The sequence below is a fragment of the Emiliania huxleyi genome (assembly GCF_000372725.1).
Source record: "Emiliania huxleyi CCMP1516 unplaced genomic scaffold EMIHUscaffold_270, whole genome shotgun sequence".
Taxonomy (NCBI): Eukaryota; Haptophyta; order Isochrysidales; family Noelaerhabdaceae; genus Emiliania; species Emiliania huxleyi.
This window is the reverse complement of record NW_005200010.1, coordinates 137924-149977: the sequence shown is the minus strand read 5'-3', so window position 1 is coordinate 149977 and position 12054 is coordinate 137924. Positions and strand designations below refer to the sequence as shown.

Here is a 12054-nt window from a genome sequence, read left to right as displayed (position 1 = left end):
TGGGCCCGCTTCGTCGCCCTACTCGACGGGCCGCCCCGCAAGCCTCCCCACCTCGGAGGCAAGCCGGACCCGAACGCACTCGCTCGGCCGGCAGCGAGACGCGCTCTCCCCAAGAGCCCCGCCTTGTACCTGTGCCGGAGCCCTTCCTGCAGGCCCTCATCGACCAGCAGCTGATGCGCGACACCGTCTCCGCCCTCTCCGTCCCGCTCCCCGACCGGAGCAAGCCGCGCGACAAGTGGCTCGTCGTCGCCGGCGACAAGCACCCCACCTTTTACGCGGCGGGCACGCACAAGTGCACTCTCGCCGGCATGCTGCGACCCGTGTGCAAGAAGCAGTACAAGGAGCGAGCCAAGGCGGCGCACCTCGTCCAGTACGTCGCACCGCCACCAGACCCCACAAGCATCGGCCCCTCCGTCGCGCGGGCCGAGCGGATCGCCCTCGCCCCCGACTGGCTCTTCGGGCGCGGCTGCCTCACGCACGTGCGCTCGCCGCGCGTCCTGCTCGAGAAGGCGACGCCCGGCCGCGCTGCCAGGCCCGCGCGCCTGGCGTCGACCGAGTGCAGGGGCGTGCTCTGACCCCTCCCCCCACCCTCCCCGCACCCTTCCCCGCAGGACCGAGTGCCTCGTCCCGCCGACCGAGTACGGCTTGACGATGGCGGCGCCCGGCCCTGCGGAGCACATGCTCGTCGCGACGCACGCCCACCCGCCAGACCCGGCGGCGCCTCGCCACGCGGTGTGAGCGAGCCTCGCCGCCCGCCGTAGGCACTTTGTCTACTCGATGGCGCTCAAGCGGAAGCGATCCTTCCGCTCCTTTGCCTGGGACCTTGCCGACAAGAGGCCCCGCGCAAACTACTCGCAGGGCAAGTGCTGGGACCGCAGCAGCAAGGGCATCCTCTTCGGCCACACCTTCTTCGCAAACACGAACACAAAGTATGTGCTCTGCGCCATGCCAGAGACTGACTCGCCCGCGTGCGCCTGCTGCGCCGGCCTCAACCCCTTCCAGAGCAGCAAGATCGAGATGGAGACCACCGAGGGGCGGCCTCTCATCAACCGGAACCAGCTCAAGGCGATGGCCGGCTGTGGCGACTACCAGATGTTCTGGGACCGCCGCTAAGCGGGCCCAGCGTGCAGCGCTTGCACACCGCGCGCGGCGGCACCTCTGTCCACTCTCCAGTCTCTCCTGCTCTCGTCCCCGTCGAGCGTCGACACACGACAGCACACTCGACAGTCGCGTGAGTCGACACCGCGACGGGGACGTCGCTCGCGCGTGCGCATGTCCGTGTGTGCGCTATTCTACGCTACAACTCTGCTCTTGCTCGTGTGAGACACTCCAGTGACGTCCCTGTCGTCCGTGAGCTGAGACGCTCTTTGGAACGCGAATGCAAGGTAAAATTTAATACATGACGCCGCAGGACGGGAACGAAGAGGGAGAAGGGTCCGCGCAAGTCAGCAGCGTACGACACGGCTCTCTACGGCGGGGCACAGCACGGATGCCGCCGCCGCACTCGCGCCCCGTACTCATCGGCGTCGACAGCCGTGGGGCAGCGACCGGAGCCGTTGCAGTCGATGGGGTGTCGCACTTGTGGCGAAAGCGAAAACGCACGACTCAAACCATCTTCATCATCATCAAGAGGCAGGCCGGGCAGTTGCAGTCTGATTTAGAATGCCTGGAGCACGCGCCGCATGCGCAGTCGGCGCCGTGACCGAGGCACGAAGGGCAAGAGCAGCCTGGCGCGTGCCGCCGGCTCGCTGGAGCCCGGCATGTGGCAGCGGAGGCGCGTGGCCTCACGGCTGCAGGTGAGCCGCGAAGTCGGGCGGCCACAGCAGTCACACCCGAGACCAGAGCTGACTGCACGGATGATAATAGGCAGAGGATCAGGAAGAGAAGGCTGGAGCGCGAGGACATGGGCAGCGCCAGAGATCGTGCGAGCAGCACTCCTCGTGATCAGGGGCACGGCACTGGGCACTCCACTCCCTGGGCACTCCGCTCTTCACAGCCTTGTACCCTTGTTATGAGAAGAAAATACGTCCTATGGCGCTATGCGCTGGTCTGTGAGAGGTTGAGGTGCGAGCCCTGGAGGCCCTGGGGATGGGGGGAGACTACCCGCGGGCCTAGAAGGCCCGCGCGCACGCATCATCACATCATTTGTCCGACCGGGTCCCGACGGTGCCGCCCACTCACTCACTTCGGGAGCAGGCTCTTCGAGAGCCCGCTCTGCCGGACGGAGGCGCGGCTGATGATCGGCCTCGTGTCTGCGTCGGCCGTGCTCGCCCTGACCTTTGCGTCGTCGGTCATGGGCGACATTACGGTGTCGTCGGCACACCCCGGCAGAGTGATGTTGCCATTGTACACCGCCATGCCCAGGAGGAGCATCAGCATTCCGGCCAGCTGCACCCAGGAGGCGAGCCCGAGCCAGGCCTCTCCAAACGCGCCGTCAGTGACGTAGTAGTAGAGCGCGAGCTGCGTCAGCCAGATGCTGGCCGGCCTGATGTTCTGCAAGATGGCCTTCCAAACAGACGAGAGCTTGTGCGTCACGAGCATCGAGAACACGTTGAAGAGGAAGGTGGAGAGCATGGCGGCGAGGGAGAGCAGCACGGCGGGTGTCGAGTTGCCCAGCTTCGCGATCGTGTTCCACGGGTCCTCAAAGTGGCCGTGGTCGGCGCCGGGGATGTAGTAGTAGATCGGGTAGGCGACAAAGAGAGTCAGGACGGTGCCGCAGAGGCCCTCCATCCCCACGAGGAGCATAGGAGGAGCCGAAAGGCTGGACATGAGCTTCTCCTCCGCCACGAATTGGACGGCCGAGACGAGGGTGGCGACGATCGTCAGCGCCACCCCCGCCAAGAGGCCTGAGGCATCGCCCGAGCCGGCGCCGCCGCCCCCGTTGCCAACTGCAGCCACACCGATGACTGTGATTGCGATTGTGATCACGCCGACGCCCGCCCACATCGGCTTTGTCAGCTGGTCGCCCAGCACAAACTGCTTCGCTCCAGCCACGAAAATGATGATTGAGCCGCGCAGGAGGTTGTTGACCGAAAGAGGGATCAGCAGGAGGCCGAGCATGAGGATTGCGGTGCCAATCATGTCAAGCAGCGCCGGCACGCACAGCAGCGCGATCAGCCCGAGGCTGGGCCCAGGCTCTTCGCTGCCACGGCTCTCCCAAAAGTGCCAAGGGAGTGCGAGCGCCATGCCAACAAACATCACCAGCGTAAAGTACAGCGGAGGGGTGAACGGCTCCATCTCACCAGTGCTCCCAACAGCGTGGACCATGAACATTGTCTTGGTGGCGACAGCACCGACCGTGCCAGTTGCCATCGCGGCCAGGAAAGCTGCCGCCGCGGAACCGTCACATTTTTTCTCGGAGCTCATGTCTGGCGAAGGCCGTCGCCCCGTCGCCGATCGATCGGGAAGTTACGCCCGTCCCGAAAGAAGATGTGACCGGCGTGCTGGCACGAAACAAACCCAATGCCAAACACCAGACCTTGTTATTGAGAAGAAAATACCTCACGCTTGGCTATGTCGATTCAAACGTCGTATTGAGTCGGCCGAGGCAGCGCATGTACTCCCTCTCGACACGGTAGGGATGCCTCGGCCACTCGCCAGGCATAGTGCCATCCGCGTTGGTGCGGAGGTGCCGAGTAAAGCCGACCGGGAAGAGGCCGCGAACCTGCTCGGGCGAGAAGGGCTTGAGCGTCAACAGCGCAACGGAGGCAAGGAAGCCAGTCGACATGGAGAGGTTGACCCCATGCATTGGCTGACCGTCTTCACCCAGCGGCAGCTTCGCACTTGGCGAGAGGCGACTGAGGCCCAGAGCTCCCTTCAGCCCACGCTCGGTCAGGACGGAGTAGTTGTGACCAAAGAAGAGCGCACGTAGCGCCCTTGCCGCCCTCTTTATTCGCCAGGTGTCCTCTCGAAAGTCGTAGGGCCCGTAGCGTGCGCCTACAGGAGTGCAGCTCCAAGTTTTCCCCGGAAAGCAGAGCGTTCGTTCGTGTAGTGGGTGGGCGAATAGCGGCGTCTTGGATCTTCTGGGCGTGGCCTCGTTTGTGCGTGATCCAGCTCGGTCCGTTAGAGATTAGGAAGAGGTCCAGTGGGGGACGAGGCAACGCGCCACGGATTGCCTCGCGGATCGCTTTCGCGCCGTTGATGGCGCGGGACCAGGTCACATCGTCGCTTGTAAAGGGCATCCGGCGTGAGAACCAGAGGACACGAGGGAAGTGCTCAAAGACAGCATCGCGCAGGCAGCCATGATTTAGCAGCACCGCAGCGCAGTCATTCGCCGATGGCGTGCATGGCTGTCGCCCCGCACAGCAGAGTTGCGCCGCCACGCGTCGCACGGTGCCAGGCGTCACCTTTGGGTTGTTGGCAAAGACGGCGACTGCTGGTGGCAGAGGCGACGACGTGAAGGAGATGGCGGGGTCGCATACCAGCTGTTGGCCGGAACTCGCAGGCGTGGAACGGCCAGGCAGGTCAGCTGGCGCGGGAGCCGCGCAATGCGGCCATCGGGGAGCATCACCTCGGCACTTCATGTTTTGTACACATGGTGTAGAAAACTACAACGTGTCGTCCTAGTTGTCGTTCGAGGCCGTTGACTGTTTTTCAGTGTAGTACTGTTAGCTGAATGGGAGAAAAGGGAGAGGGGTGTGTGTTCTCTAGGCCCCTAGAGGCCTTCTCCTTCTCTCAGTGTATGTAGCTTATCTTACGAACAATTTTTTAAACTGTGTTTTTTGTCACCGCCACACACGCCTCTGGGGTGTAACGGGCGCATGGAGCCAGATCATCACAAAGGCCAAATTGAAACAAAAAGACTTTCTGGGTGTCATACGTTAGAGCCTCTCCAGATGACGTTCGTGCCCACATTCGGCACGAAACTTCACTCGCTTCTGTCAGGACGCTGGCCTGGGTTCGCAGTCCCCGCGCCGTCCTCCCTCCTCCGGACGCTATTCAAGGGTGTCCACTGGGATCCGACTTGCCAGGTTCTCCCCCCACGGGCACCCGATGGCGTCGGAGCCAGAGACGGCACCGGCCTTAGCTTGCTGCCAAAGGGGCGAGTAGTAGTTGTTGTCCAACTCCCTTGCCTTCTCCGCATCGTCTACGATTAGTCCAAACTCGGCGAGTCCGGCGCCGTACGCGTTATTTGAGCCCATGTAAAAGGCGCTGTCGTCCGCCATAATCACCTTGGCGTGATTGCCGATTTGCGTCGTGCGCACCTGTGTACCGTCGGCTCTTGTGCCATAGGTGGCCTCGCTTGCGGCAACACGGACATGCGCGATGTGCGCACGCTTACAGATGAGGTTGATGAGCTCGTTTGAAGCAGCAGGGCCATGGGCACTCTGGGGGCGCTCTTCGGGATGGATTGCAAGATACGCAAAAATCCAATCGGCGGTGTTTTCAAGGGTCCAGCCGTACCCATACGTTAGCTGGCGATGATTGCGCGTTAGCGACGTCTCTGAGGCATCTTTTCCTCCCAGTTTCCGCGCGCGGCTGCGCTTCTCTGGAATGCTCGACGGGTACTCGGTTGAGCTTGGCCAGAAGCCACCATCGCATGGTCCTCAACAACCTGGCTCCACAGATTAAAGCCACTGGGCGGGCTGCCGTCGATTGGACACATATCCCCCCCATCCAGACCAGCCGCGTCTGGATCGTTGGCGCCAAAGGAGCAAGGGGCACTCAGCAGCACGTACACGTCAACCCCGCGCACCAAAGCGCGAGCGAGGCCACCGATAATCATCCAAGTGTCTTCGAACCCTTTGTCAGCCATGAAGCCTGTGGTGCCGTAAACATTAGCTGAAATCACCGATCCGCTGATCCCGCTGAAGATCACGGGCAACATGTCTTGCTGTGAGAATTTGAGGCTAGTCTGAGCTGACTCCATCAGAGCGAGGAACGCAAAATCGGCAGCGTCGTTGCCTCCCGCCCTGTTCACACCAAGCCTGCCTAGCCGAGCAGCAGGGATGACGCGAACACAACCGTCGCACGCTGGACGCCTTTCCAAGTCCGAGCTGGGAACAATGACTCGCTGCTCCACGAGGTCATCGTACGTGGGAGGGCAGCTTACGTCTTCGAGAAAGTTGCCATTCGGGGAGCGATGCGACGAGTCCACGTGATGAAGCCCCCATCCGGACCAGTCACATGTTGACTGCCACAGCTTGGCGGCGTAGCGGTGAGCAGTGACGGTAGCACCTCCTTCGATGACCATTGAGACTGAGGGGCACGGTGGGAGGAGAGGGTGACTGAGGGCAGCAATAGGGTGTTCGGGGCAGCGGGGGGAGGGTGCGGACCGTCCATCACTGGGTCCTCCATCAGATAGTCAAACGCGTAGTAGTTGGAGCCGCCTTGGAGCAAATACTGGCCGTCTACTGCGATTATCTTCCCGTGATTCCACGAGTCCGCCCAGACTCGGTACGTGCCAACGTGTACCGTCACGCCGTGACCACTGGTTGGCATATCACGAGTGAGCGTTTCCAGGATGTGCCGCGTGTTCTCGTTGCTGAGGGGGACGCTGCCAAACAGCAGCTTTACGGTGACACTCCTGCCATCATTGGCGAGGAACGTGAGGGCGTCACGAAACGCAGCGGTGAACTGGTAGCCGTGACCAAGCTGCGTCCCCCACCCTGTCGACCAGCTGTCGTCAATATCGTACCACCCAACGGTATCAGGCGAGTCGAGCGATGTAACATCCACGAACGCATGCGCCCTTGTGATCATGTCGTACATTTTCTCGTACAGATGGCGCGAGTGCCCGGCGCAGAGCATCTTGGGCGTGCCTAGTGTGTGCAAGAAAGTCCCGACAAGGGCTCGCGTATCTCCAAGCCTCTCCAAGCCACGCGCAGACAGGCGGGAGGTGCTGGTGATCAGAGTCTAGACGTGAGGGGCGTGAGGGGGGGCTTGCCTGCCGGAGTCTTGACCGTGGAATTGACTCTCGGCACTTTGTCGGGGCAAAAATCGGAACCTGGTCGTCACCTTCGCACGTGAAGTAGTTGCTGCCCGCCCCCTGATCCGGGCAGAGCGGCTTCGGCTTACAGTCCTCGTCAGTCTCACATAAATAGAGATGGTAATCTTTATCGCAAGCGCGACTTCCATCGTCTTCGTCACAGTACTCTGGTACTTCAAGTCGGCCGGACGGCTGGCCAATCGCCTCCGCTGGAGGATGCTGTACGATCCAATCGCTCGAGAACCGCGCGTCCTGCCACACGTCCCAGACCGCACCCTTCTCTACCCAGTGCGTCATGAGCTTGTTCACCACGCTGTGGCCAATTCGAGACAAGTTGCTGTACTCGGGCGGGTAGATAGTGGCGACCTCAGAAGACTGAGCGGCGAGGCTGTTGCCCATGTTGGCTTTCCACTGCCTCTGCGCTGCGGACCCCGAAGTTGCTGCCCTCCTTTCGCGATCCGCGGAAGTGCCCATGTGTCCTGCAGCGATGGCCATGGAGACGGCGTTAAGTCCCTGCAGGAACGGTGACTGCCCGTATTGAGGGACGGTTGGCATCTGCACAGTCTCCTCGCCGCAAATGAAAACATTGGGCATGAACCGCCGCGCCCAGTTGGAGCTTAGAACTATGGTCAGCATGCTTTCTTCGTCCCACGCTTGTTCCTGGGATGCGGTGTTGTTGCCGGAGATGAAGTCGACGTAGTTGTTCACAGACCCGCACGTCTCGTATGAGTAGGGAGGCTCGATACCCGGTGTGCGCGTCCACTCGTAGCCACCGTCCTTCGTGCCCTCTAGGCCCGCCTTTCAGTTGTCCGGGTCGACGTAGCACCAGTTGTCGCTGCAGAAGGAGGGCGGATTGATGCCGTCGCAGACCGGCGCGAGGTGACGGTCATGAGAAGAGCAGGAGCCGATGCCATAGCCGATTGGATAGTCAAACTCTGACCCGTCGATGCTGACGCGGAGCTGGCCGCTGTCCTCCAAGATCGCTTGGTCAGGGTAGGCGGCCAGGCAGGGGCAGTCCGGATTTCCCGTGGGGAGGAAGAGCTCGAGGGCGGCGCCCTGGCCGGTAATCGTCTCGTTCAGCCCAAGCAGGCGCTGGCGCAGGCCCTCGTTGAGCATGTCCGATGCGTCCCAGTACACTCTGAAAGTCAGGGGCTCGTCAACTGCGGGCGGGGGCTCGCGCCCTGCGATCACGTCAATGTTGTTGGGATACAGGACAGCAAGACCACACTTCTGGCCCATCGCGTAGTTGGCGGACCCAATGTACGAGTGTACCTTGTCGTTGTGGTACGTGTCCGTGTTCGTCGTAAAGACCGGAATGGTCTTCAGCAGGTTGGAGATGGCCTGGTCCATCGCCGCATACGCCTCAGTATCTGCGCCAGCAGGGGAGATGGTGGGGGGTGGGGGCGCATGGAGGGAGCATAAGATGGAGGGAGCATAAGGTGAGCCGGGAGCACCTCGGTGGTAAGGTACAGTCACCACCAGCGCGTCACCCTTGTCACCCGCCTCGGCCAGCGCGGCAAGGGTGCGGTTCAGGTCGTACCCCACTCTCCGCCACTCCACCACGGCCCTAGACGGTGCAGCGGCTGCCTCCGCCCCGTCCTTCCACGTCGTCCAGAAGAGATCGTCCTACGGAAACACACGTGGGTGAGCACCAGCCAGTCCTTACCCGACGCGAGCACTTGCAGCAGCGACCTCCAGCTGCTGGTGAGTCACAACGTACACGGTCAAGGAGGAGTCGCGGGTCGCCTCTGGCAGGGCAGCAAAGTTCGTGCGGCGAGTCGGTAGAGCAACCACTGCGGGAAGGAGGAGCACGGCGGAAAATGCGCTCGACACCAGCATGTGCGACAACTTGACACAACTCGGGCTTGTTGGGGAGCGAGGGGCAGTCGCCTCACACGCGAAATGCAGTGTCGACAATGCCCGCCACTAGTGCCCGTCGTGGTGCCTGCCTTTTTGCGCAACTGGTTTCCGATACAATTGTATGCGCTGCAAGGTCCGTGTCTTACTCAGTAGCTAAGTATTTGATTGCGAATCTCGTCATTTATATGCTCGCAAACGGCCCGATGTATCGGTGGACCGTGGGCTCGTCATCATGCTGCGCGTCGTTCGGCGAGCAATCGCGTATAACGGAGGGCCGCGTCTTACTTACTTATTTATTTGGGCCGCCTTGGCCAGCAGTCAGATGCTTTTCCTCTTGTTTTTGCTGCAAAAATCAGCTGAATAATGTGATTTATGTGATAACAATGATTGAATTCTAATTATGCCACTGTGAACGTGTGAACCGAGAAGATGATAGATGTGCTCGTTCGTCTAGCTCTAGGTCGTGCGCGGGGCGGGGCCGGGGGGGGCTGGCTGGGGGCTCCCTGAGTGGGCACTCTCCGTACTCCGTTTGCTTACTCCGACTCCGTGTCTCCGTCACCCGTCTCTGGTGTCTGGACTCTCAGATCTCACTCTGCTCTCTATACCACTATAGGGACTAGGGTCTAGTCTGTCTCTCTATCTATTTTTAGTGTCACATACGGCTCTAGTGATAGTGTTGGGTGTTGCTGTCTTTGTCTTTGTCCCCGGTACGTTAGGTCGTAGGGAAGCGACAGACACGGTTGGCACTTGGCACGGCTTTTAAGATTCTAGAGGGAGGTCCGTGTACACGGTATCCGTCCGTATCGGCGTGGTTTGCATGAGCATGTGCTAATTTAATGGCAGCGACCACCCCGTCCGTCCGTTCGCGGGGATGCTTGCGCACGCGCTTGCTTGCTGCCATCTCGCTGCCGCGTCCGTCCGTGCCGCCCCTAACCCTCGGGGCGCGGAACCACAATCAGGTAGGTGCCTCTCAGAGGGAGTACTTGTGTGGCCCTCCGGATCCTGCAGCGCGAGGGCCGCCTGTGCGCCATCCTTCGAAAGGGACCTCCGGCAGCCCGTCGCCTGCGCTCAACCCGCGGGGCGGGCCCCGCGGAATGGCCATGGCGTTGAAGGGGACGATGGGGAGGCCGTCGTCGCCTGTCGGCTCCTGCGTGACCTTGCCGCCGGCCTCGGGGCGGATGAGAGTGCTTGCGGTGAGCTCGCCTCCTCCCGACTCCCACTCGTATATCACCGGCTGGCCAGTCAGGTCGGCCGCCGAAGCCCGGCGCGACCGCCCCTGCTGCGACCGCTCGTCCGGCCGTGCCAGCGGCAGCGCGAATGGGTCGTTGTCGTCGTAGTGAGGAGCCCCTCGCTTCGCTGCCGGCGGAGGCGCGACCTCGTCCTCCTCGACCATGTCCGCCTCGACCATGCTCTGCCAGCGGGTGGTGGACGGCTGAAGGGACGAGTGCCTGCGGTAGAGAAGGAGGCCAACGAGGCCCGCGCCAGCGACGAGAGCCAGCAGGGCGGTGCGCTCGTCGAGCGGGAGACTGGCAGGCAGGCTCAGGCTGCTCAGGCTGCTCAGGCTGCCAAGCTCGACGAGCTGGACGAACGGGACGAGCGGCGGCGGCTGCGGCGGCGGAAGCGGCGGCGGCGGCGGAAGCGGCGGCGGCGGCGGAAGCGGCGGCGGCGGCGGCGGCGGCAAGAGAGGGGGCGGCGGCAAGGGAGGCGGTGGTGGCGGCTGTGCCGTCGCTACCCGAGGGCCGCCGGCAGGGACGAAGATCCAGACCCTCTGCGGGACGGACGGCGGGAGGGGCGGCGGCGGCCGCGCCGGCGGCGACCGCGGTGGAGGAAGCGGAGGTTGCGTATATCGCGGAAACAACGGCGGATGCAACGGCGGCGGAGGCGGATGCAGCGGCGGCGAAGGCGGCGGCAACGGTGGTGGTGGCAGCGGCGGCGGCGGAAGCGACGGCGGCGGCTGTGGTGGCGCCGATGGCGGCGGAGGCGAAGGAGGTGGCGAGGGTGGCGAGGGCAGGCTTGGCGGCGCGGGCGAGGAGGGGGGCGGAAGCGGAAGCGGCGGCGGCGGCGGCAACGGTGGCTCGGGCAAACGGACCGAGAGGCGGACGTTGCGAACGCCCCACGACTCGTACTTGGCGGTGTGCGAGAGGGAGGAGCCGATGCGGACCGTTGCGGTCGAGCGGCGGTGGGCGAGGGTGATGTCGACGGGCTGGACCTACAGCCAGAGCGTCCCTAGTCGGTCCCGGCGTCCAGACCGGCGCACGCCGCGATCAGCGAGAGAGGAAGAGGCGCCATCTCCGGGAACCTACAAGAGCGGGGGTGGGGGGCGGGGCTGGAGCAAGGTTGGGCGGGGTTGGTCGATGGGCAGGCGTGAGAAGTGAGAGGCAGCTGCACGCGGCTGCTCACCCCCCTCCCCCTCAGGGCCTGCCCTCGCCTCCAGAGCCACTGGTGACTAGGCGACCCGCTACAGCTATCCCAAGGCGCTTGTCGCCTCGCGTCGCCGCAATGGTTCCTGTCGCCCTCCCAGTACAGGAAGATCTGCTCCCAGACGCGCACCCCGTCCACCTCGATGAAGGCCTTCTCCCGGTCCCAAGAGTCGATCTTCACAAATTCGAGCTCCAGACGCAGCACCGTGTGCGGCAACAGCTCAAACGTCTTGCGCACCTGTGTGGGGGGACAGTCGCATATGCGGCACGTCAGCGCTGCGTCCAGCCTCCCTCGCCCCGTCCCGCAGCGCTGGATAGGCGACCGAGACACCGGCGCCCGCCGAGCGGTATCCTCCGAGCACGCGGCCCAAGTCGCCGCACGTTGTAGTGCTCGGCCGAAACCCGCCTACAGGCTCGAGAGAGACGGGTCCGAGAAGGCTCAGCTGCCCACCGCGGCGGTGTGCGGCCGAACGGCAGCCGCCGCTGCTGAAGAATGCGTCCGAGGACCAGCCGTCGGAGCAGACGTCCCAGAGGTCTGTGCCACACGACTCGAACGTGTCGCGCCCTGCGAGGCTCCACGAGGACGGCACCCGCGGCCAGGGAGGGGGCGAGGGCGGCGGGAGCGGTGGCGGAGGCCTGGACGGCGCCGGCGGCGGCGAGGGCGGCGGTGGTGAGCCTGGCGGCGCTGGCGGCGGAGGCGACGGCGGCGGCGGGGCACGCGGTGGCGGCGACGGCGGCGGCGGCGGCAGTGCCGGCGGTGACGACGGAGGAGCCGACGGCAAGGGCGGAGGCTGCGGCGACGGAGGCAGCGATGGCGACGGAGGCGGGGAAGGAGGCGGTGAGCTG

The 12054-nt window shown here is 63.5% G+C and overlaps 3 protein-coding genes across 3 annotated transcripts; 1 reads left to right on the top strand and 2 right to left on the bottom strand.

The window, feature by feature from the left end:
• Positions 1 to 173: 173 nt before the first annotated feature.
• Positions 174 to 1113, top strand: EMIHUDRAFT_315431 (hypothetical protein; the record flags this gene model as incomplete). The annotated part of the gene is made up of 3 exons (XM_005776884.1): positions 174 to 494; positions 533 to 624; positions 762 to 1113. 3 exons carry the CDS (start codon positions 174 to 176, stop codon positions 1111 to 1113), a joined length of 765 nt encoding a protein of 254 aa, XP_005776941.1.
• Positions 1114 to 2181: 1068 nt separating this feature from the next.
• On the bottom strand, positions 2182 to 3366 carry EMIHUDRAFT_238453 (hypothetical protein; the record flags this gene model as incomplete). The annotated part of the gene is made up of 1 exon (XM_005776883.1): positions 2182 to 3366. The coding sequence occupies one exon, from the start codon at positions 3364 to 3366 to the stop codon at positions 2182 to 2184; it is 1185 nt and encodes a 394-aa protein (XP_005776940.1).
• A 1341-nt stretch (positions 3367 to 4707) lies between these two features.
• EMIHUDRAFT_238451 (hypothetical protein) lies at positions 4708 to 7564 on the bottom strand (the record flags this gene model as incomplete). Its single annotated transcript, XM_005776882.1, has 7 exons — positions 4708 to 4740; positions 4820 to 4865; positions 4990 to 5486; positions 5555 to 5931; positions 6127 to 6198; positions 6276 to 6761; positions 6958 to 7564. The coding sequence occupies 7 exons, from the start codon at positions 7562 to 7564 to the stop codon at positions 4708 to 4710; spliced, it is 2118 nt and encodes a 705-aa protein (XP_005776939.1).
• Positions 7565 to 12054: the final 4490 nt, after the last annotated feature.